The 21,198-nt window shown below is 43.7% G+C and overlaps 10 protein-coding genes across 10 annotated transcripts; 4 read left to right on the top strand and 6 right to left on the bottom strand.

The window, feature by feature from the left end:
- Positions 1 to 347: 347 nt before the first annotated feature.
- O0I10_006382 (uncharacterized protein) lies at positions 348 to 2,976 on the top strand (the record flags this gene model as incomplete). The annotated part of the gene is made up of 13 exons (XM_058486410.1): positions 348 to 602; positions 666 to 842; positions 916 to 1,040; positions 1,106 to 1,160; positions 1,225 to 1,285; positions 1,342 to 1,421; positions 1,482 to 1,634; positions 1,696 to 1,849; positions 1,916 to 1,990; positions 2,051 to 2,332; positions 2,395 to 2,431; positions 2,508 to 2,537; positions 2,607 to 2,976. 13 exons carry the CDS (start codon positions 348 to 350, stop codon positions 2,974 to 2,976), a joined length of 1,854 nt encoding a protein of 617 aa, XP_058342767.1.
- Positions 2,977 to 4,113: 1,137 nt separating this feature from the next.
- Positions 4,114 to 5,532, top strand: O0I10_006381 (mannose-1-phosphate guanyltransferase; the record flags this gene model as incomplete). The annotated part of the gene is made up of 5 exons (XM_058486409.1): positions 4,114 to 4,138; positions 4,226 to 4,329; positions 4,421 to 4,852; positions 4,930 to 5,328; positions 5,401 to 5,532. The coding sequence occupies 5 exons, from the start codon at positions 4,114 to 4,116 to the stop codon at positions 5,530 to 5,532; spliced, it is 1,092 nt and encodes a 363-aa protein (XP_058342766.1).
- Positions 5,533 to 5,845: 313 nt separating this feature from the next.
- O0I10_006380 (uncharacterized protein) lies at positions 5,846 to 10,175 on the bottom strand (the record flags this gene model as incomplete). The annotated part of the gene is made up of 8 exons (XM_058486408.1): positions 5,846 to 6,364; positions 6,423 to 7,768; positions 7,839 to 8,234; positions 8,294 to 8,355; positions 8,423 to 8,672; positions 8,733 to 9,783; positions 9,843 to 10,058; positions 10,128 to 10,175. 8 exons carry the CDS (start codon positions 10,173 to 10,175, stop codon positions 5,846 to 5,848), a joined length of 3,888 nt encoding a protein of 1,295 aa, XP_058342765.1.
- Positions 10,176 to 10,706: 531 nt separating this feature from the next.
- Positions 10,707 to 11,832, bottom strand: O0I10_006379 (uncharacterized protein; the record flags this gene model as incomplete). Its single annotated transcript, XM_058486407.1, has 4 exons — positions 10,707 to 10,940; positions 11,082 to 11,282; positions 11,410 to 11,658; positions 11,761 to 11,832. 4 exons carry the CDS (start codon positions 11,830 to 11,832, stop codon positions 10,707 to 10,709), a joined length of 756 nt encoding a protein of 251 aa, XP_058342764.1.
- A 394-nt stretch (positions 11,833 to 12,226) lies between these two features.
- On the top strand, positions 12,227 to 15,041 carry O0I10_006378 (uncharacterized protein; the record flags this gene model as incomplete). Its single annotated transcript, XM_058486406.1, has 10 exons — positions 12,227 to 12,356; positions 12,568 to 12,689; positions 12,748 to 12,776; positions 12,894 to 13,008; positions 13,112 to 13,156; positions 13,227 to 13,309; positions 13,390 to 13,578; positions 13,650 to 13,698; positions 13,802 to 13,981; positions 14,046 to 15,041. The coding sequence occupies 10 exons, from the start codon at positions 12,227 to 12,229 to the stop codon at positions 15,039 to 15,041; spliced, it is 1,938 nt and encodes a 645-aa protein (XP_058342763.1).
- Positions 15,042 to 15,295: 254 nt separating this feature from the next.
- On the bottom strand, positions 15,296 to 15,771 carry O0I10_006377 (uncharacterized protein; the record flags this gene model as incomplete). Its single annotated transcript, XM_058486405.1, has 3 exons — positions 15,296 to 15,486; positions 15,543 to 15,635; positions 15,705 to 15,771. 3 exons carry the CDS (start codon positions 15,769 to 15,771, stop codon positions 15,296 to 15,298), a joined length of 351 nt encoding a protein of 116 aa, XP_058342762.1.
- A 374-nt stretch (positions 15,772 to 16,145) lies between these two features.
- Positions 16,146 to 17,032, bottom strand: O0I10_006376 (uncharacterized protein; the record flags this gene model as incomplete). The annotated part of the gene is made up of 6 exons (XM_058486404.1): positions 16,146 to 16,246; positions 16,317 to 16,453; positions 16,522 to 16,654; positions 16,718 to 16,808; positions 16,882 to 16,906; positions 16,980 to 17,032. The coding sequence occupies 6 exons, from the start codon at positions 17,030 to 17,032 to the stop codon at positions 16,146 to 16,148; spliced, it is 540 nt and encodes a 179-aa protein (XP_058342761.1).
- Positions 17,033 to 17,353: 321 nt separating this feature from the next.
- Positions 17,354 to 17,741, top strand: O0I10_006375 (uncharacterized protein; the record flags this gene model as incomplete). The annotated part of the gene is made up of 3 exons (XM_058486403.1): positions 17,354 to 17,426; positions 17,489 to 17,596; positions 17,659 to 17,741. The coding sequence occupies 3 exons, from the start codon at positions 17,354 to 17,356 to the stop codon at positions 17,739 to 17,741; spliced, it is 264 nt and encodes an 87-aa protein (XP_058342760.1).
- A 28-nt stretch (positions 17,742 to 17,769) lies between these two features.
- O0I10_006374 (uncharacterized protein) lies at positions 17,770 to 19,693 on the bottom strand (the record flags this gene model as incomplete). Its single annotated transcript, XM_058486402.1, has 6 exons — positions 17,770 to 17,990; positions 18,056 to 18,465; positions 18,517 to 18,729; positions 18,789 to 19,063; positions 19,132 to 19,334; positions 19,405 to 19,693. 6 exons carry the CDS (start codon positions 19,691 to 19,693, stop codon positions 17,770 to 17,772), a joined length of 1,611 nt encoding a protein of 536 aa, XP_058342759.1.
- Positions 19,694 to 20,430: 737 nt separating this feature from the next.
- O0I10_006373 (uncharacterized protein) lies at positions 20,431 to 20,829 on the bottom strand (the record flags this gene model as incomplete). Its single annotated transcript, XM_058486401.1, has 1 exon — positions 20,431 to 20,829. The coding sequence occupies one exon, from the start codon at positions 20,827 to 20,829 to the stop codon at positions 20,431 to 20,433; it is 399 nt and encodes a 132-aa protein (XP_058342758.1).
- Positions 20,830 to 21,198: the final 369 nt, after the last annotated feature.

Below are 21,198 nucleotides of genomic sequence, written 5' to 3'. Positions count from 1 at the left end.
TGGTTAAAAATGCATCCGTCCCAAATGGTTCGTCGCGCAATGACAACTCCAATAAGGTGGTTTCATATGCTTGCCTTGATCCCTGTTGCACCACCATCATCATCCAGATAATGCATCATTGTTAAAACACGTGGTTTTATTATCCACTCATAGGTAGACTTTTTCCATAGCAATGTTGTATTACAATAGATGATTGTTCATAGTAAAGAAACTATAGTGCCCCTCCTCCTTCTGTTGGGGGGGTGGTGTAGGTGCCCATATTCTTTGTTTCAATGTCGATAAACTGCAACCTTTCGCTGTGTGTAACCATAAACGCCTTTCTCTTTTACACGTATACCCACGCCTCCATGGAGCCTGACGAAATAAGCGCTATAACAACACGCCTCACTGCACAATGGTTTGGTTTCTTACAGCAACGTGCTTCTAGACAACATGATCAACCAGCATCGCAACAACAGCAACAACGTTCATTCATGCAATCTCTCGGCCCAATGTTCGACATGAGCAACGCATTGAGTGGTGGTGGACAAGACAACAAGTTTCTGGAAGAGCTAAAGACGTATGGTCAACGTGTATTACAATATGAAGATAAAGAACTACTCGTAAGAATGCAATGAGGATACTACAGGTACCAAAGAACAAGAAAGCTCAATAGTCATTCACAGGAAAAAGCCATGGATCATATTCCAATTCATCGACTTTATGAGGAAGCCGAACGTGCTGTGGAGAATGGGGATGATCCTGAATCCTCTTTGGATGATCAAGTCATTATACGTCTTTTACATTGGTTCAAGCATGATTTCTTCACCTGGGTCAATGATCCTCCTTGCGATTACTGCGGGGTAAGAATATCATCGTCGCCGCCCCCTTGCCACTCCTTCTTCAATTGCATAATACGGGTTTGCATTGTTGTAGTCAGACAAAACGGTGCCACAAGGAACAGCAGAGCCCAATGAACAAGATAAACGTTATGGCGCACGCATTGTCGAGCTTTATCGCTGCACAACATGTAACAACATTACTCGCTTTGCTCGTTACAAGTAAGCATCGTCATCATCACCATCCCATTGACACGATTCGATTAATTCACTGCATGAATGATTAGTGATGCAGGAAAGCTATTGGAGACGCGCCGTGGAAGATGTGGTGAATGGGCCAATGTATGTCATTCTTCTTGAGAAAAAGGAACATCCTATTAAATGGTAGTATGTATCATGTCATTAGTGCTTTACGCTTTGTTGTCGTGCGGTAGGCTCCGAGGCACGCCTTGTGTATGATAAGACAGGTAATAATGATCACCCTATTCCTCAAGAAGAAAGATGATGCTTATGGATTTTGTAGACCACGTTTGGACCGAAGTATATTCCGAATTCAAAGGGAGATGGGTGCATTGTGATTCTGGAGAGGAGGCTTATGATCAGGTAATAGAATCATGGGTTGATTGTTTTATGTCGGGCAGCTGCTGACATACAAGCACACAGCCTTTGTTATATAGCGAGGGATGGGGCAAGAAGCTCAACTACTGTATCGCCTTTTCTGCTGAAGAAGCCTTCGATGTGACCAAACGTTATACAAGGAATTGGCCTGAAGTGCTAAAGAGACGTGTCCTTGTTGATGAACAAAAACTCCAAAAGGTACATAAAATGACTTTTTCATTTGCGAATGTATATATAGACATCTCACATGGCGCTTTAGTTTTTGGATGATATGACAGCAGAAAAGCAAAAGAACCTGGATGATGATCGAAAGCAATTGTTGAAGGAACGACGAAAGAAAGAGGAAAAGGAATTGGAGGATGCCGTCAAGAGAACAGATGTCAAGGACAGTGAGAAGCTAGGCCGAAAGACTGGTTTGTTTAGTGTTGGTGGGTGTCGTCACGATCTTTTACTAAGGAAGAATGGATATTATTACTTAGGCTCCATTGAATGGCGGAGGGCACGTGGTGAAGAGGGTGGATTAGTGAACAACATGATGGCATCATGTATTCGAGGTAAAGTTCAATGGGAGATGGGAGATGGGAGGGGAAATCTAATGTCATCCTTTATGATAGAGCGCAACTTGGCTATCACGGCATTCAATACGGTGGGCTCAGCTAGCATACGCTCATCATCATCATCATCAGGAACGGAGAAGGAGATCAGGCTGACAACGGCTGATCCAGATCAATGTGGTGCTGCTTATTGCCAAGAACCGATCGACGTGACACAATCCCTTGTGCTGGATATTGAGTTTTCATTCAAAATTACAAACAAGGAGGGGAAATCAGCCTATGATGGTGCAGATGGATTTGCCTTTGTTATTCAATCAGCGGGGCCCACAGCCATTGGCCAAGGTATATATATACACCTAATCTATTAGACAATGGTGGACTCATTATTTCATTTATTTCTTAAGGGGGATGCGAGCTTGGCTATGGTGGTATCAAGAACAGGTACGTTTAGGGTCATTTATTATTAATCTACTACTGTATATTCATTGTTGTTGTTGTTGTTGCAATAATTATGTAGCGTGGCCATCGAATTTGACACATATCAAAGGTGAGCTAAGATGAATTGGGAACAGGAACAACACCCTTGCTCATTTCGTGTACCTATGTATGTACAAAGTTCGGATCGCTGCGACGATCCTTCTGGCAACCATATTAGTATCCATGCGGTGAAGCCACCCTTACCTAATTCTGCCCATCAAAAAAACTCGCTTGGTTACACATCGCGTATCCCTGCCATGAACAGCGGTGCATGGCTGCACGCACGTATTCGAATGTTTATTGGCCGAGGCTTGATCGAGGTCGCATTGAAGGAATCCGTAACAGAAGAAAGCTATGTCCCCGTACTCACCAAAGACAACCTTGAGCTTGCTGCTTATCTCGGCGGTGATCAAGCATGGATTGGTTTCACTGCCAGCACAGGAGGTCTTGCCCAGAATCATGACATTCAATTGAAACAAGTTACTCTATTTCGATCCAAAAACGAATAAATCCATTTGTGTGTGTGTATGTTATATATTCGTTGCATATCATTTGAACACATGGCAACCCAAAAGTTGGTGGTACCAACCCATCTTTTATGGCAAGGTATCTTTTGGATATATGCAATTGTTTAAGTCACCCAATCAATGATCGCCAAGGACAATGATGGTCAAACTTCTGAGCACCGATAAGGCACCATGGTTGTACTAATATGTGAAGGCACACCCCAAGTAGTCAGTAGCATCGTGTTGTTGAGTGACCCCCTCTCCTCGATGTTGATGTACAATGCATCGCTTTTTCGACGATGCGGTACAAAATGTTTTTTAGGTCACTTGGATCTTTTCTTAGCTCAAAACAAAATATAAAGGGCGTCACATGTTGAGATATACACACTTTTGAAGAGAAACATGTACTAGAATAAGCATCCGTTATATTTTGAGGCGGAGAGAAAGAATAAATAAACGTCTCGAACAAGATCGGCGCAGTATGCACACACATACACGGGACACAAAAACAAACACGCTAAATGTTCTCGCTTAGTAGTCAGATGTCAAAAAGAGATCTGCAAATGGAAGAGCCCTTTGTAACCCAGAAACCTTTTTTTCTACCACATTTCCAAATGCTTGCAACCCACCCACCACCACCATCATCATCCATGCCCAATTAGCAACATTGTACAACCATGGTGTAGTAGGAATTTGAGATGGGGGCTGGTATGTGAGAATTGTGAAAGCGTATCGGTTCGATTCCCAACAACAAAGTATTTCCATGACAACGACGACGACGATACTCAATGTGCCCATAATAAATGTAGGAGACAGAAAAATAGAATGGATGGGTAAATGACGATGATGATGATGGTAGTAGTAGTATAGCTGGGCTTGGCGGGGCATGCGGGCTAATTATGGGTCATTGGGCACGTTCTGCCTAAAGATAAAATTGGCTTTACCAGGAAAGGGATAGGACAACACCAACGGGATCGACGTGAACACACAGTTAATCTTTGGTCTTGGCCCGTCTCTTGTAAAAAGTCTGTGCGACTCTAACAATTTAAATAGCACGATCCTCCATCTTTCCAAGAGACTTATCATCTTTCTCCTTCCTTTCTCTCTTTTTTCTTTTACATTCACTCGTCGTCTCAAATCATGAAAGCTCTTATTCTCGTTGGTGGTATGTTGTTGTTGCTATAACATCTCTCTCTCTATATATACGCGTTGTCTCTTTAACCAACATACTAATACTACTACTACTACTTAGGTTTTGGCACTCGTCTTCGCCCTCTTACTCTCACCCTTCCCAAGCCCCTTGTTGAGTTTGCCAACAAGCCCATGATCCTTCATCAGATTGAGCATTTGGCCAAGGTACGTACGCATTGTGGTGGCGACCCCACCCTCCCCCTCCTCCATCATGCCCATGCATTGTCCCATGTAGACTCATCGTTTTCTTTTGTAGGCTGGTGTTACCGATATTGTATTGGCTGTCAACTATCGCCCTGAGATTATGGTGCGCGCACTTAAAGAATATGAAGAGCTCTACAATGTCAAGATCACCTTTTCGGTTGAGACTGAGCCTCTCGGCACTGCTGGTCCATTGGCACTTGCACGCGAGATCCTTGCCAAGGATGATAGTCCTTTCTTTGTGCTCAACAGTGACGTTATTTGCGATTATCCATTTGAGCAACTCCGTGATTTCCACTTGAGCCATGGCAACGAAGGTACCATTGTCGTTACCAAGGTCGACGACCCTTCCAAATACGGTGTCATTGTCAATCATCCCGACTCTTCCCGCATCGACCGCTTTGTGGAAAAGCCAAAGGAATTCATCAGCAACAAGATCAATGCTGGTATCTACATTTTCAATCCTTCTGTACTTGAACGTATTGAGGTAAGTCATTGTGGGTGGTGTGGGAGTAGTAGAAGAAGAAGGAACAGCGTTGACTCAAATGTACATTATATATATAGCTCAAGCCCACTTCGATTGAAAAGGAAGTTTTCCCCTATGTTGCTCAAGATGGTCAGCTGCATACTTTTGATTTGGAAGGATTTTGGATGGATGTGGGTCAACCCAAGGATTTCTTGACGGGTACTTGTTTATACTTGAGCCATTTGAGCAAGAACAAGCCTGAAGAACTTGCCAACCCTACCTTGGATTATGTCCACCACGGCAACGTCATGGTCCACCCTACTGCAAAGATTGGCAAGGGTTGTCGTATTGGCCCCAATGTTGTGATTGGTCCTAACGTGGAAATTGGTGATGGTGTGCGTCTTCAACGATGTGTGCTTCTCGATAGCGCCAAGATTAAGGACTATGCTTGGGTTCAATCTAGCATCGTTGGCTGGCATTCATCCGTCGGTCGCTGGGTAAGTGTGCTACTGCTGGAACTCAAAATTCAGGAACTAGTTTCACTCACTGGGCTTGGATTTTTTTTATAGTCGCGATTGGAAGGTTGCTCAGTATTGGGTGACGATGTCACTATCAAGGATGAAATTTATGTCAATGGTGGTTCGATCTTGCCTCACAAGTCGATCGCATCCAACATCACGGAGCCACAAATTATCATGTAAATAGCCCTACACACGCAACACACACAACACAAACACACACTTTACACACCACTTCCACCCACCTCCTCCTCCTCCAACAACAACATGCACACACTCACACATATTCACATCAAACCACATCTTCACCACATGATTCATCCGTTTTCCCGATATCCGTTTTATCTCTTTGTATTTGGCACGAAACAACTTGTCTTTTTGGCATATAATAATAACTTTTTGGATACACACATACAGACCGATGTCTCTTTTTTTATATTACAACTTGGGAAATATATACAAGTGGGTGGGTGGGAGGGAGGAAGGAAGGGGTGATTTACAGATCGGGTTGTAATTTTGTCCTTAGGTCGTGTAAGCGTTTGGCAGCATTTACATCCTTTTTGTTTTGAGTAGCAGCACCAGCACCATGGGCCGTCCTTTCCACTCTTGAAGTTAAAGCAGGAAGACCTTGCAACCGGTAGTTCAATCGTCGAACTAAGAGAGCCGCACTATGAAAGCCATCACCTTTATCACTCTCTTGTGGTCGTGTGGGTGGTCGGCGGAGGGGTGGAGGGGTGTTCCTTTTGCCCATTCGGCTGTTGAGGGCTTTGAGTTGCTTACTTACAACGGTCACCTTGGGTTGTTGTTTTTGTTGTTTTTGTGTTTCCAATGGATACTTGTTGATACCAAGTGTGGGTCGATGATGTGGATGAAAGACGGCGTTGGTGCCTTTTGATGATGATGAGGATGGTGGTGATACAAGTTGCTGCTGTTGTCGTTCAGCATGAAGCGTCGGCTTTGGTTTCTTGTTGGCTGGTTTGTCTTCAGATGATGATGATGATGAGGATGATGGTTCCTACATAAGTGCAAAATTAGAATTGTAGGCAACAAAAGAGAGAAACAAAAGCTTTTACCATGTGATCCTTTCGTTTGAGAATTCCATTTCTTGGTTGTTGTTGTTCCTGTGGCTGTTCTTCTCCATCCATTTGCTTCCTTTTCTCAAGTACAAGCCGTTCCCAAAAGGCATCATCGCGTCTCGTATTCCCCTCCGTCAATTCCTCCTTGATAACATTGCCTCTAGTGTCCATTTGCCAGACTTTTGCAAACATGGATGAGCGTGGATTGATGTGTGATAGCGCCAAGGAAAAATCATTCATTGCTTGATTATCGGACATTGGCTCGTCTACAAGGTCGCTTCGATCAAGGAGCTTGTCAATAGCATGATCATCATAGTGAATGGCTTTGGACGCATGGTCATCTTCAAACAGGCCTGCCACACCAAACTTTAGGATATGCTTGATTTCCTGCTCTTGTAGTAGTATCCCCGTATCATCATCCATTTTGCCGAGAACAAAGTTTCGTTTGGCGATCAATGCAATCTTTTCTTCCGCTGTAGAGCGCATCATAAACTTGAATACAGCCACAGGCTTTGCTTGTCCAATACAATAAACATGGTCCACCGCTCGCATCATTACATGAGGATCATGATCCATATCCCATAGAATCAAAGTGTCCGCCGTCATCATATTGAACCTCGCGCAAATCGTCGTCATCAAGAACACGTTTGCAGTCGATTCGTTGCTGTTGAATGCATCCACTCGTTTGATCCGGTCATGAATCGGTGTCTCCTCATCCATACGTAAATACTCAATGTTGTTCTTGTTGTTGAATGAAAAGTATCGTTCCAAAATGTCCAATGTCGATTTGTATGCTGATAACACAAGTACCCGATGATTGTTCTCGAGAAGTTTTGGAAGCATTTGGTGAAACAACGTGAGCTTGGGAGATGCATGAATAAAAGCCTGTTGGGTTTCTTGATCGGCATCGATACCCGGCATATGGCAAGGATGATTCTTTGGCGTGGTATCATGAGACACCATCAGAGGGATCAGACATGGATGATTCAGCGTATCACGCAAGAGCATCAGAGCATTGTGAAGATGACTTGTGCTCTGATTACTACTACCCGCAAGCGTATACTTGACAACATGGTCCTCGAGAATCATTTGACAGACCTGTCGCTGGAATGATGTCATTGTGACAGGAACAATAAGCTCGGATTTGGGCGGCAATGTTTGCAAAAACAGCTCCTTTGTACGACGAAGGTAATAAGGCTGAAATTGTTCAAGGAGAATCTGCAACGGATCTTGTGAGGCGAATCCATAGAATCTTTGCGGGCCACGAACACTGCGGAATCGTATGGGGTCAATGAAATGCATGATCTCGGCAAGACCACTCGCACCCTTTTCTCTAAGCGTGTCTAAAAAAGAGATGGGCTAGTGGTCAACAACGCATCATCATTTTTGAACAATCTCCAAAGATAGGCTTACCTGCCATGAGGATGCTACGAAAATAGTGAAGGTTTCGCAATTCACGGTACAATGAAGAGGTCACTTGGTGTGCTTGGTCGACGACTAATACGGCAAATTCAATATCTTTAAAGATCCCCATATTGGATAACAAGGCATCGTGTGTGGCAATAACAACATGGCATTTGGGTTCCTTTGTGCAACGTTCCTTATTCTGGAGACTCTTGAGATCCAATTCCAGTTGTTGAGTTACTTCTGATAGACAATAGGGCAGGGCGATCATAGCGGGTGACCATTTCTTCAATTCACGGATCCAGTGTTCAACATGGCTTTTGCTGGGAGTCACCACCAGGAAAGGATGAACGTCCAGCTCGGTCAAGATATGGTTCAGGAACGACACCACTTGGGTTGTTTTGCCTAAAATCATCATAACATTTAGTATCCATTGATCCATATCTGCTGCTTCTAATACATACCAAGACCCTTATCGTCCGCTAATACACAAGATTGTCGTAGATCCCATTTGTAGAGTAGCCATCTAATTATGGGTGGAGATCATCATCTTAGCTAATAGTAATAAATATCACTTTAATCTTTGACCTTACTTTAATCCCTCCAATTGATGAGACATTAATGTGCCTCCGCTAATGTAAGCTGGTTGTTGTTGTTGTTGTTGTTGTTGATTCACGCTGCTACTAGGGTCTTCAGATGCTGCGAGAGGCTCTTGCTCTTCCTCATGACTGGATGATGTGTCTTGTTGTTGTTGTTGCTGCTGCTGCCAATATCGATCAAGAGCATCGATGTATGCAGAATAAAGATTCGAATCCTTGGGTGATGGTGGTGTATCCCAATACGCTATCATTGCAATGTATGTGAATTCTAAGTCATTATCAAATAGAGATAGAAGAAACCTACCTTGATCATCAGCAGGTCCACCAAACTGCGCAAAGACGCGATGAACGCTATTGGATGAACCCGCTTGTACCTTATTCCCATCTGCATCTTGAACATCCATGATCCGCGTAATTGTCATCCACTGTATGGGTACCGATTCCCCGTTGCATAATAAAGGAAAATCATCCGCATGCTGACGCAAATAACCTTCGTGCAATGTCTCGTGAGTTGCCATGAGCCAATCCTCTGGTAGCCATGCCACATGCCGATAAGACATATCCAACCACTTGACAAGAAACTCCTTGCGCGTCAAAGTGACTTCTTTAAGAGGCCTATTCCCGGCCTGCCGTCGTTGTTGTGGATCAGCTAAGCGCCATGCAAGTATCTTTTCAGCTTCTCCCGTAAAATCAATACATTGTGGACATTGTTGATGTTGCATGCAAGTCGTACGTGTCTCTTCTTCATCATCAGGAACTCTTGAAAGACAATCGAAATGGAAACAACGTTTGCACTTTGAGCATCGAAATAAGCAGCAGAATTGATCATCATCATCATCATCACGTGTGGTCTGACATGTGTTGCATGTTGCATTATCATGGTTGAAGCAATCGCTACATCGGAACTCGACTAGGGACTCGCCATTCGTAGCGCGTTGTATCAATTGATCTGATGAACAGCATTTTTCATGCGTAGCTGCCGAGCATGTGGTACATAAAAGGAGCCATCCCTGATCCTCTTCCTCCTCTGCTGATGTAGATCGACGTGGTCGTTCTGGTTCATTGGGGTAACCTTGCTTTTTGCATTGTGAGCAATGAAGGGAATGCGATGATAGGGTATCTGAATTGTAAAAGGGTACGGTTGGTGGTGGTGGTGCTGAGGATCGTTTTGACGTGGATGACGCTTCACCATTATCATTGTAGGAGCTATCCGAGTCATGATCGACAACGTTGTTGGTTGAAAGAATTAATGCATTGTCGTTTTCAGAAGAACCACCATCTTGTGCTGATATCTTTTGATGTTGATATGCCTCCAAAGCCGTAGCATCGATCTCATGCAATATATGGGCACGTTCCTACCACATCCAATGTAAGACATGCATGTATATCATTGGATAAACGCTGAGTGTGTTACCTGTGTCTCGGCACCATCCTTCCATTTTACGTTAAAGGTCACCTTCCCTGATGGCGAAGTAGAACGCGAAATAATACGATCAAGACCACCATGTGTTGCCAAAAGCCTTTGCACTTGAGTATGCACAGAGGGAGCCACCGATCGATCGTCAGGGATCTCAATGTCGATATCTGGTAACACCACAGCTTGCGTGACAAGCCAACGAGAATACACGATCTGCCACACACACACACACAGGTGAGGACGCTAGGCATGGGCGATCCTTGTAATGCTCAATGCACTTACATTCCTGGGTATCGTCTTGTATAGACGTTCTTTTGGCGGGCTTGTCATGAGTGTGTGCTCTCTCACAAGGTGTAAGCTATATGGTGGACGTGAAAAGGAACAGGAAGAAACGACGGCGGAGGAGGAGGAGGATCCTGATAGCTGTTGCAACTACTACTACTACTACTACTACCACCCAAACGTCCCATTGCATAGTACACGTATGATTCATCCACTGCTTCACTATCATCATTTGATTGTCCTTTCGATACAATGCTCATTGGCGTAAAAATAAAATTGGATGGCTCCTCCATCTGCAACCCCCCATGATTGATCATGCTCGCAGTAAAGCGCACCATGAAAAAAAAAGTTCCTAAGAGACTACCATCACAGGACGAGATCAGAAAATGACTCAATGCATCCACTTAGGAGGGATTAAGAAATGTTTTGTTTATGTATTAAACCAAAGCAGGATTATTCTTCTTTCTACGAATGAATGAATGAATGAATTATACGACCCCTATTATGACATTTGTAGTAGTATAATATTCGATACAACCATTATTGTTGGGGGGTGTGGTATTTGAGTGTAAGATAAGCTTAAAGTTTCTCGTCAGGATGGTAGGCATGAGACGGCAATGGAAGACCGGCTTGGGATTGGCGGTAGGTAGGGGGATCAGCTACCACGACAAGAGAAGGTCTGTAAGGTGGCAATCCACCACCATTGCTGCTGCTGCTGTTCATCATGGTGACACCATTGTTGCCAACGCCCTGAGCTGAGATTGCAAAATGATGAAGCAAATTGTATCGATCATCAAATTCAATGACAATGCCCTATGTAAAGCACACAAAGTGAGAATAAAGTATACACACACACACATCCATGCTTGAATGTTTGGATAGAATAGGCAGGGGTGGAAGGGCAAACGAGGGAGAAAAGGAGAGCAGCATGTAAAAAGGAAACATTTGACTTACATAGATGGATTGAACAGCAAGATGAGGAGGTGGTGGTGGAGGAGGAGTTATACCATGGGGCGAATGTTGTTGCTGCTGCTGTGGAAGATAATCAGGAGGTGATGGTGATGGTGGTGGTGCCTTGCAAAGACGATAATTTATGCCCCGGATATTCTCAGTTGCATTCATGCAAGCGCATAAATGTAGAATAGCACTTTCAAACTACGTACGTATGATGGAAGTAGCAGAGCGATTGGAAAGATAAATGATACAATGATGAGTGACGATTGTTGTTGATGAGAGCAAGGTACAAAGGGGTGTGTGTGTATATGCAGCTATTGTTTTTTACCTGAACCTTGAGCCTCCGACGCCATGCTACGAGGATACTACTAAGGGCAACGAATGAAAACGGGATACCCAATAGCAATGCAATATGATGCGTATAGTAAATGGCAAGACCCACAGAGCACAAGATGCTTGCACCCGTACAAAGAATCAAAGTAGCCATCCGCCCTGACGTAAATGATGGCGGTGGGGGATGACGTTGAGCGGCAGCATTGAAAGCATGCATGACACCCGCAAATTCTTGACGAGTCATCTACAATAAAATGTACGTACATAGGATTGATGCTTGTCAATGATGATGGGTCGCATGACAGGTGGCGTGTGTAGTAGGGATCATGCAACAACAACAACTCACAAATCCTTCTAGATCCAAGGTGTACTGGTCATCAAATCGACCATTTCTATACGAACAACGCATTGACTTCATTTCTTTTTACACCGAGTAAAGAAAGAAAACAAAGAAAGGGAAAAGGGAAAAAACGCCAAGTATCTCATGTTGGTCAAAGAAAGAGCAATCCATAAAATAAGGAGTGCACGTGTGCAGCAGGACCATCACCACCACCATAGTTTGTGTGTGTGTATAACGATACTTGGCCGCTGTAATTCCAAGGGCCCAAATCTATGTAAGCGGCGGTTCCTGCAATCTCTTAACAAATAAAGACTTTTTCCTTGCCATGACATCCCCTTTTTTCCCTTTTTTCCCTCTCTTGTCTTTGCAACTTCTTTTGTTCCTCTTTATGCCTTGTTTTTGAATCCGTGTTCTCGATCCATTGTATTTGTCTTTTTTTTCTTCTTAATCACACGTCTTTTCTTTTGATCCCATGGCTGTCAATCTCATCCCTGGGGAGTTCTCGGCCTTTACTATTGCAGTCGCTATTCTTAGCGGCTTTATCGTCTTCTTCGGATATGTGTCCATGTTTATCAAGGAACGCATGTTCCTCTCAGAAGCATGTAAGTACGATGATGTTGCTTCCGACAACATTCATCAAGCCGTTGAAAGAGAAAAAAAAAAGAAAGTGGGATCGACGTTTCGAGGCGCTGGATCGGAGCCAACTCTACGACGGCGACCCCTCACTCTCTCACACACACACACACATACTCTCTCCCCCACTTTAATCTGTATCACTTTACTCACATTATGGTTCTCCTTTCATTGCTGTAGTCGTTGCAGTAATTATCGGAATAATTGCAGGTCCACTAGTTACGAATGGCATAAATCCATACGCTTGGGAAAATAGCGATGAGATCACGAAACAATTAACCCGCTGTATCATTGCTATTCAGGTAATCCACATACGTCTCTTTTAAACATACATGTATTAACCACCTTTTTATGATTTAGGTTATGGCCGTTGGTATCGAATTGCCAAAGTAAATCAGAGTGAGAGCGTACAAAGGGGGAGGAGAGAAAAAGAGAGCAAAGCGAATGGAATGACAAGGTCCGTATGAAATGCGTGTAACACTCATCATCAACGATGGCTATTATAGGCATTACATGAAAAAGGATTGGTTGACCATGTTTATGCTACTAATGCCAGTCATGATCTTTATGTGGCTCGTCAGTGGTCTTATTGTATGGATGTTTGTTCCACCCATCACTTATGTAAGTCAACACAGGCCTTTTTCATATTTCAACAAAAAGGGGAGGTGGTTGAAGGAGGAGGAGGAGGAGGTCCCGATTATGTATAACTCATTCTTTGATCCAGCTTGAATCACTCGTGATCGGAGCATGTGTATGCCCTACCGATCCAGTAAGTAGCAGAATGCAGCAGCATCACCCTATAATGGGAATGTCTCACTTTTTGATATACGCGATAATAGATCCTTGCCAATTCCGTTGTCAAGGGCCGGTTTGCCGAAAAACATGTACCATCGCACATACGAAATGCTCTTTCTGCAGAAAGGTAAGGGTACATCCTTGATATGTAAAGAGATAGGGGGTACGTTGAATACGTTGCACACTACTAAAAGGAAAGAACGATAGTGGTGCAAATGATGGGATGGGATTTCCCTTTTTGTTTCTTGCCATCTTTTTGCTAGGTGAAGACCATGTAGGCAAGGCCATAGGTAAATGGATATATGAGACATGTCTATTTCAGATCGCCCTATCATGTGTTATCGGCGTCGTTGTCGGTTACGTTGCACGTAAAATGCTGCAGTGGTCTGAGCGGCAGTAAGTAACCATAACAAACAAAATCCGCCGCCGCTATGGGGTCAACTAATCATCATGTGCCTACGTGATAGCCATCTCATTGATAAACCTTCTTTTCTATCTTTTGCGATCGCCCTTGCAGTAAGTGTCTCTTTTTTCGACAGCTGTGTGTGTGTGGCAACCCCTGAACTGGTTTGCTTGCATATGTACATGGATAAAAGGCTAAAAGTGAATCTGCATGCAGCTTTTTTTGATGAGCATGACGGGCTTTTCTGGAAGTGACGATGTCTTGGCATGTTTTGCTGCAGGCAATGCATTCTCCTGGGATGACTGGTTTCGTAAAGAAACCGAAGAGGCACATTTTCAAGACGTCATTGACATGATGCTCAACTTGTCTATTTTCGTCTATATCGGAGCCGTCATTGTACGTAGTTGTCACCCCATCATTTTAAAATGCAAAAAGGGGACTGATGCATGATTTTTTATAGCCATGGAACGAGTTCCATGATCCCGTGCTCGGGTTGACGTGGTGGCGTCTGGTGATAATTGCTATTCTTATCTTAATCTTTCGGCGTTTACCGATCGTGCTCTTACTCAAGCCGGTGATGCCTGCCATGAAGACTTATCGTGAAGCCTTGTTTAGTGGATGGTTTGGTCCAATGGGTGTGGGTGCTTTGTTCTTATCCAAGATTGCCAAAGAAGAGCTCGAACAAGTGTACCCAAAAGTTGAAGGGCAAGAAGATGCTGTGCCTATTCGGCTGATTAATCCGATTGTATTATTCATTGTGCTATCATCGGTGCTTGTTCACGGCACAACGATCCCGTTGTTCCAATTGGGAAAGCGCATACGTAGCAGAACATTATCCTTTGCAAGCACAAGCAGCAATCCAATGATCATGAAATTGCCCAAATTTTCTGCACGTCGACACAGGTCAAGTCCCGAGTCCACAATGACCGAGACTCAACGCAATACCCTATATAACACCGCACATCGTCAACAGCAACAATTACAACAACAACAACAACAACAACAACAAGCAGGAGGAGACTCGGCTACGAGTGGTGAAACAATGATATCATCCCATAACAATTACATGGACTATACGATCAACATGCCATCATCCAATGCCTCTGATATCCCTGAAGAAGAGTTTCTCCCATCGGATGAGCCGCCAATTTTACATCCAATGGAGCCTTCCAATATACGCTTTGTGGAACCTGTCAAGCCAAGGTCATCCACAGGTGCCACAAGTGAAATGCACGATGCTGCCGATCTTGGTCCCGAACACCTTCAGCAGTCATCATCGTCTCCTGCTGATTCAAGGAGGTCGAGTCAACATAAACGCCACATGTTTCGAGGTCGTAGCAAGAAACCAATCCATGATGAAGAGGCAAGCATGCAATTGAGACAACCCGATACATCTTCTTCAGCTTCTACTGCTTCAGCATCTTCTTCCTCCACAACCCACGCTCAACCCCATTAATCTTCCTCCCACCCATTTCATGTTAATTAGAAAAACATCCAACAACAACAACACCCTGATTCTATTGTACATTGATGATCATTTATAAACCACTACCACTACTACGTCTTTGGGGTCGATTTTTCAGGCCATCATTTGGAGGTATGTGTGTGTGTGTGTGTGTGTGTGTGTGTGTGTGTGATTTGATGCTAAACTTGTGGTATACGTGTGTGCGTGTATGTGTGTGATGGAGGTGATGTTCCTTGTTGGTGATATTAAGAATCTTGCTCGTCATCCCGTTTTCGACCTGTCGTTCGCAAAAGCAACTGAATGAATTCTTCCAACATGGAATCCTCGCTTCTCGCATTGGTCAGCTCCTTTTCTGGATCCGTCGAACGATCAATATGCGATACCAATTCACGAATACGTGGGTTTTCGAGATACTTTAGAACATCATTCGAATGTCCTACCTCCTTGTATTAACATGACATCCACACAAACCCTTTCATCATGGCAACCTACCTATTGATGTCAATTCATCCAATCCAAGTCGACTGGGATCATCCTCTTCAGCATCATCAGTGGGTAGTTGACGTCGTTCATGCGGTTGCTCTTCTTCAAAAAGATGTACATATAAGCAACACTACTACATGGCACACCCGCACTCGCTCCCTTCCCCCTTACCTTGTGGTGGTGCAGGCTTTTCACATGGTTGTGCTATAACCAGAATGAGTAAAACGGTGAGGCTCATTGCTATGTATGTGTATGAGAGAGAGATCTTACTCTTGTGTTGCTTGAAACAAGCGATCGAACAACTAGATTGATAGATCGTCAGCGATCGTGTTGCACATGAGGACCACAATAACGTACTATGGTGTGGTGCACGTGGGGCACTTGTATTTGCTCGGTTCGATTTGGCAGATCTGGCAAGTTTTCATTTGTATGAAAGAAAAGGAACGTCGTCAAGATGTCCACCACCCAGCGGGATTATCTTGTGTATACATAGGTGACACCTTATCCACATGCATTGATATCGTCCCACAAGCACCCATATACACACGCACACAATAAATAGCCTTGAAAGATGATATATATTTGGATGTTAAATTAAAGTACAATGGGTGACTAACGCCATGGCTCGAGTTCCTCGGGATGCACCAGCACCTTTTCACCATTGTCACGTACTGTTTCTCGCTTCGTGTCTCTGGGTAACGGTTTCCGCATGTCTATGGAAATTGAATCACACGTTGGTTGGCATGGATACCATCGACCTTGTAGTAATCAATCAACACTTACCATAAGCATCCTCATTTGTTGCTCCCGTGTAATAGTTCTTGACACGCTGGTATACAGAGTATCCAAATTTACGATACATTCCCACCGCCACAGCATTGGATACACGCACGTATAGATCCACAAACCATCCATTGTACCTAAGGCCATGGATACATGTAAGTTATCATCGTATTCACTCTCTCATCGTATGTGTGTGTATACTCACGTCTTTTCGGATACATCTTCCAACAAATTCATCATGCCATCTGCTAAGCCTAGACGTCGATATTCGGGTGCCACGGTAATAGCTGTAACGTGTCCATGCCAGTTTTTGCCTGTGCCTTCAGCCTTGCCCATCACTATCATCATTCGTCGTCATTCATCATGTTGTTGTGTGTGTGCTCTTGTTGCAAGAACCCTACCATATCCCATAAGGCGATCGTGGGTCGACATTTGGACGCAAAAGAGATCAGGCCACTGAGCAAGGTACTGTAGATAAAAGGAAATGTTGTACTTGGGATAGCAAGTGTCATCAGAATGGTGGTGGTCGTCGAGTCGAGCAATGAGCTAGAAGAAACAAACTTACTGTCTCGGTCAAGACATCGAGGTTGCTAGCGTGTGGTGACATGGGGGAGTCAGTTGAGATAAAGGGTTCACCAAGCGTGAATGAAGAAAAGAACGTACACATTGTTGAATTCGAATAGGTCAGTTGCCTTGAACCGGCGAAGCAAACTCATGGCGTGTTGTCAAAAGTGTGTGTGGAGGAAGAGAAGGTTGTCGTGTAAATTGCCACCACCGCATTTGTTCGTGCCATCAGACCCAGCCATCCTCCTCTTCCTCCTCCTTCTTAACATCATCTAATAGTGGTATACCAGTTGTTTGTACACGCACCCTCACTCATCTTTTGAGCGAATGTATATTTTTTCCATATCTGTTAAACAAATGATATAACAATGATGCCATCGTGCTGCTGAAAAACAAATATAAAATACCCTTGTTGGTGTCAAATCATGGATCATTCTATTCCTCTTTTTCTCTCTTTTACTACTACAATGACTATGTTTTCACGCAGTGTACGCCTTATTCAATCATCCAGTCGTCCTCTTTTACGACGAGCAGCTGATAAGCAAGGTAAAAAGGAAATAGGTCATAGCATCCCATAAAAGTAAAGCTGACAACCTTACTACTACCAGATGCCAATGTCAAGATGCGCACAGGACCCAACTACGCCCCTATTTGTGCTGCCATCTTGGGTGTAGGTGGTGTTTACTGGTTTTGGAGCAAGAAAGAAGCTGAAAAAGGTAGGTTTTTACTTTTGATATCTTACAACAAGGTGGTTGGTATCTAATATACAATAATGTAGCATCCGACAAGGTGCTTGAAAAGGATAGTCTCAAGACCAATCGTGTCACTGAAAACCCTGGAGGAGGAGGATCCAAGATTTAAAGTAGTCGTTTCTTCTTTGTAAATATGATTAAATCCTAAATCGAAAATCGAGACGATTGCTGCCTTTTGCCTTTGTGGTTTGAATGTAATGCTTTTTCTCTTCCTGTGACATCCTTTCCCACTTGTACGTCCGCCAGCGGTTGGTGAGTGAGTATCGGAAACGAAGAGAGAGGAATAGAATAGCCAACACCGATTGAAGGGCTATGCAAATGGTGTTGCCATAGTAATAGCGTGGTGCATCCCATGTTTCTATAAAAGGATGTAGTAGCATAAGCATTTGAATAATAAGCTTCTTGTAAATGGATACTACTTACGGTAAAACATGGCACCTGGGACATGGCTAAGATTAGCAAAACCAACCATCATGCTGAGAGCCAAAGCACGCTTGCCAACAGGGGCTGCATTGGATGATAACCATGCAATGTGCATGCCATGCCAGCTTGGTGCAGCAACAGCCATCATGGCTGCTGCATAAATACTCCATCGACCCGCGTCCACTGGTAGTGTACGCAATGCAATGAAGGAACCCAGTTGCCAAAATACGCTGATCAAGGCATGAAATGCGACTTCGCCGTGTCGGTCAGAGCTCCATGCAATAATGATTGAGAATATAAGGTTGATGATGTAAGCTGGTACGGTGAGTAGGTTGGCATTGGTCACTGAAAACCCATTATCTTTGATGATGGTGGGGAGGTAGGTTGTTGTAGGTGTCTGAGTCATGAATCTACACATAGGATGTGAGTTGTTGGCATTCAATTGTAAAGTGAAAGCATACCCAACAAAAGTGGCAATGAGATGCATCCACACCTTGGTATCAAGAAAACACTCCTTGACATCATCCCATGTTATACGAGAATGTTGTTCAGTTTTGCTCTTGTCGTCACGAATCAGCCGTGTTACTGCAATCTTCGTCTCTCGTTCATCAAACCATCCCTTGCGACCACGTAAAACACCTTGAGTGCGTGAAGGACGTGATGGTAAATAAAAGCTATATAGGATGATATCTGGTTACATTGAGCACTACTTTTCACACCCACTACTACTTACAAAGCGGTAACACCAATAATATGGGTAAAGATGCCATCGAGCAAGAAAAGCCATTTCCATCCTTCAAGACCACCCATACCACTCATGCGAAAAATACCAAAAGAGATAAGGCCCGAGAATGCTGATGCAAATGATTGAACGCCCCAAAAGCATGCAAGGCGTGTCGCAAGTTCAGTTGTCTTGTACCATCCGGTGAGGTAATAAAGGCATGCAGGGATAAAACCAGCTTCAGTGACAGCAATGAGCATACGCACCACGAAAAATGAAGCATAGTTCTATCAGCCATGTAAGATGTCGTTGAGTATCAAGCGATAAGAAAAAACCAAAAGAGGGGGGCACATACATGAACAAGAGAATGGGCCCACGTAACAATACCCCAGGAATTCATCATGATGGGAATCCAAAGGTGAGCACCGATACGTTTTGAAATAAAGTTGGATGGAAGTGTGAATATGGTAAAAAGCACTGAATACACCATAATGGTAACGTTGACGCCATCATTGGTGAACCCGAGATCCTTTGCAAGATCATCTGAAATGGCATTGGCTGCAACAATGAACTCCCATTATTAGCAACTGCTGCTGTTGGAGGTGGTGTTGATGTGGTGATCACTTACAAAGATTGGTACGATCCATATTGAGAACAAAGGACATGATCAACATGAATGGCATTAATCGGAAATCCAATTTACGAACAATCCTTCGCTCTTCATCCTCGGTCCATTGGAGTGTCTTGTCGTATCCTTCAGTATTCTCGTCGTCATCATCATCACTTAGGCCAGCCTCCAGCGATGAAGAAGAGGTGTCAGAGTATGGGTGTTCGCGTGTCTTGACCACAACGGTATCGCTCCCTTTAGAGGTGATCGAGGTCTTGGATATAGATTTCACGTCAACAGGTGTCGCCATATCTACTTTTCTCTCACAAGACGATGATGACCTTTCAAACCACTTTTTTATATGGTTGCTGCTACCAGGTTATATGCAAATGTCCTTACCGTATTGCGCCATTTGTGGATGATAGCATCACATTACGTGTGCTACGACGCCATATAACGGTATGAATAATGCAAATCTTAGATACGATGAAGAATATGTATGCATCCACATCATCAAAGCAAGAAATTGTGCAATTTGAATCACCTTGCCACCGCTTGTGTAACAGCAACATTCATCTCTTTTTGCAAGAGCGTGTGAGATAAGCGATTGACTTAAGATCCGCGTTATCTGCTATTTCGGTAGCACAAAAAAAAGACGCATTAGAACAAAGAAATGGATGATGTTGGTCATTTTATTCTTGTATAGTAAAATAGACATCCTATCTTTGGTAATAAGATATGGTCTCCACATTCGGTCAATGCTTTCTTTGGTTTTGTCGCTAGTGGATCTTGATATCAGCAAACTCAAAGGCACCAGGCATTGTTGGTCATTTGGGATAAGAGAGATCATGGTGCAAATTATAGAAGCTGTTTATATATCGATAGAGAAAAATGGTGGTATCTATGATCAACGAGCTAGATACACGTGACTCCTAAGGCTATTTACAACAATGTGATGGTTCTCGTCGCCGTGTAAGCATAGTGATGCAAAGTCGTCGTCGTTATGAATGAATAGCACCATCATCGATACTTCCAACGACAAGTCTCTTACTCTTGCTCTTCCTCTTTGATCCTTTTGACTCGAGTCGCCTCTTGTTCTTGGTCTTCATCTCCATCCCACCTTCTTTTCACTCGAGCCATCTCTTTCTCTAGCCCTACATCTTCGTCGTCTTCTTCTTCATCTTCTTCTTCTTCGTCATCGTATTCTTCTTCTTCGTGGTCGTCGTACTCCTCCTCTTCTTCTTCGTCTTCGTCTTCATCGTCTTCATCGTCGTCTTCGAAGCGCCCAAGTCGCCTGAATCGCCTCATTCGAGCCCAGGTCGATTCGTCTTCTTCATCGTCTTCGAACAGTAGCTCCCTTACAATTCTCAAGCGTCTCATTCGGGCCCTGTCCGCGTCTTCCGTTAAGAACATCAGGAGTGTCTCATCGTCGCTGTCGAATAGCATGTTGTTTTTGAATAAAGGGCGATACCCGCACCGTGTTGAAGGTTTTGGCTTATGCAAGTCAGCTTCATTGATTTTAACGGCATTGCTGGGAAAAGAGCCTTCCTGTTAAATTTAACAGGGCGCGATCCTGAAAAGTCTATCACATCACTTGCACCATCATACTATGTATCATCCCCAATCTATGATTACATGTCAAGGGAAATCTTATGGTCTTATGGAATAAGATGTGCATGTATGAACTATAGCTCTTGTTCTGGATAGCTGCATACCTCTGACGCTTTTATAACCTCACGTGCATACGCATTCCAAAGTAGCCCAATGTATGGCTTGCTACGTGATAAACACAATGTTGCTGAGCTATGAGGTAAC

The sequence above is a fragment of the Lichtheimia ornata genome (genome assembly GCF_029851405.1).
Source record: "Lichtheimia ornata isolate CBS 291.66 chromosome Unknown scaffold00028, whole genome shotgun sequence".
Lineage (NCBI taxonomy): Eukaryota > Fungi > Mucoromycota > Mucoromycetes > Mucorales > Lichtheimiaceae > Lichtheimia > Lichtheimia ornata.
This window is presented reverse-complemented; position numbering and strand designations above follow the sequence as displayed.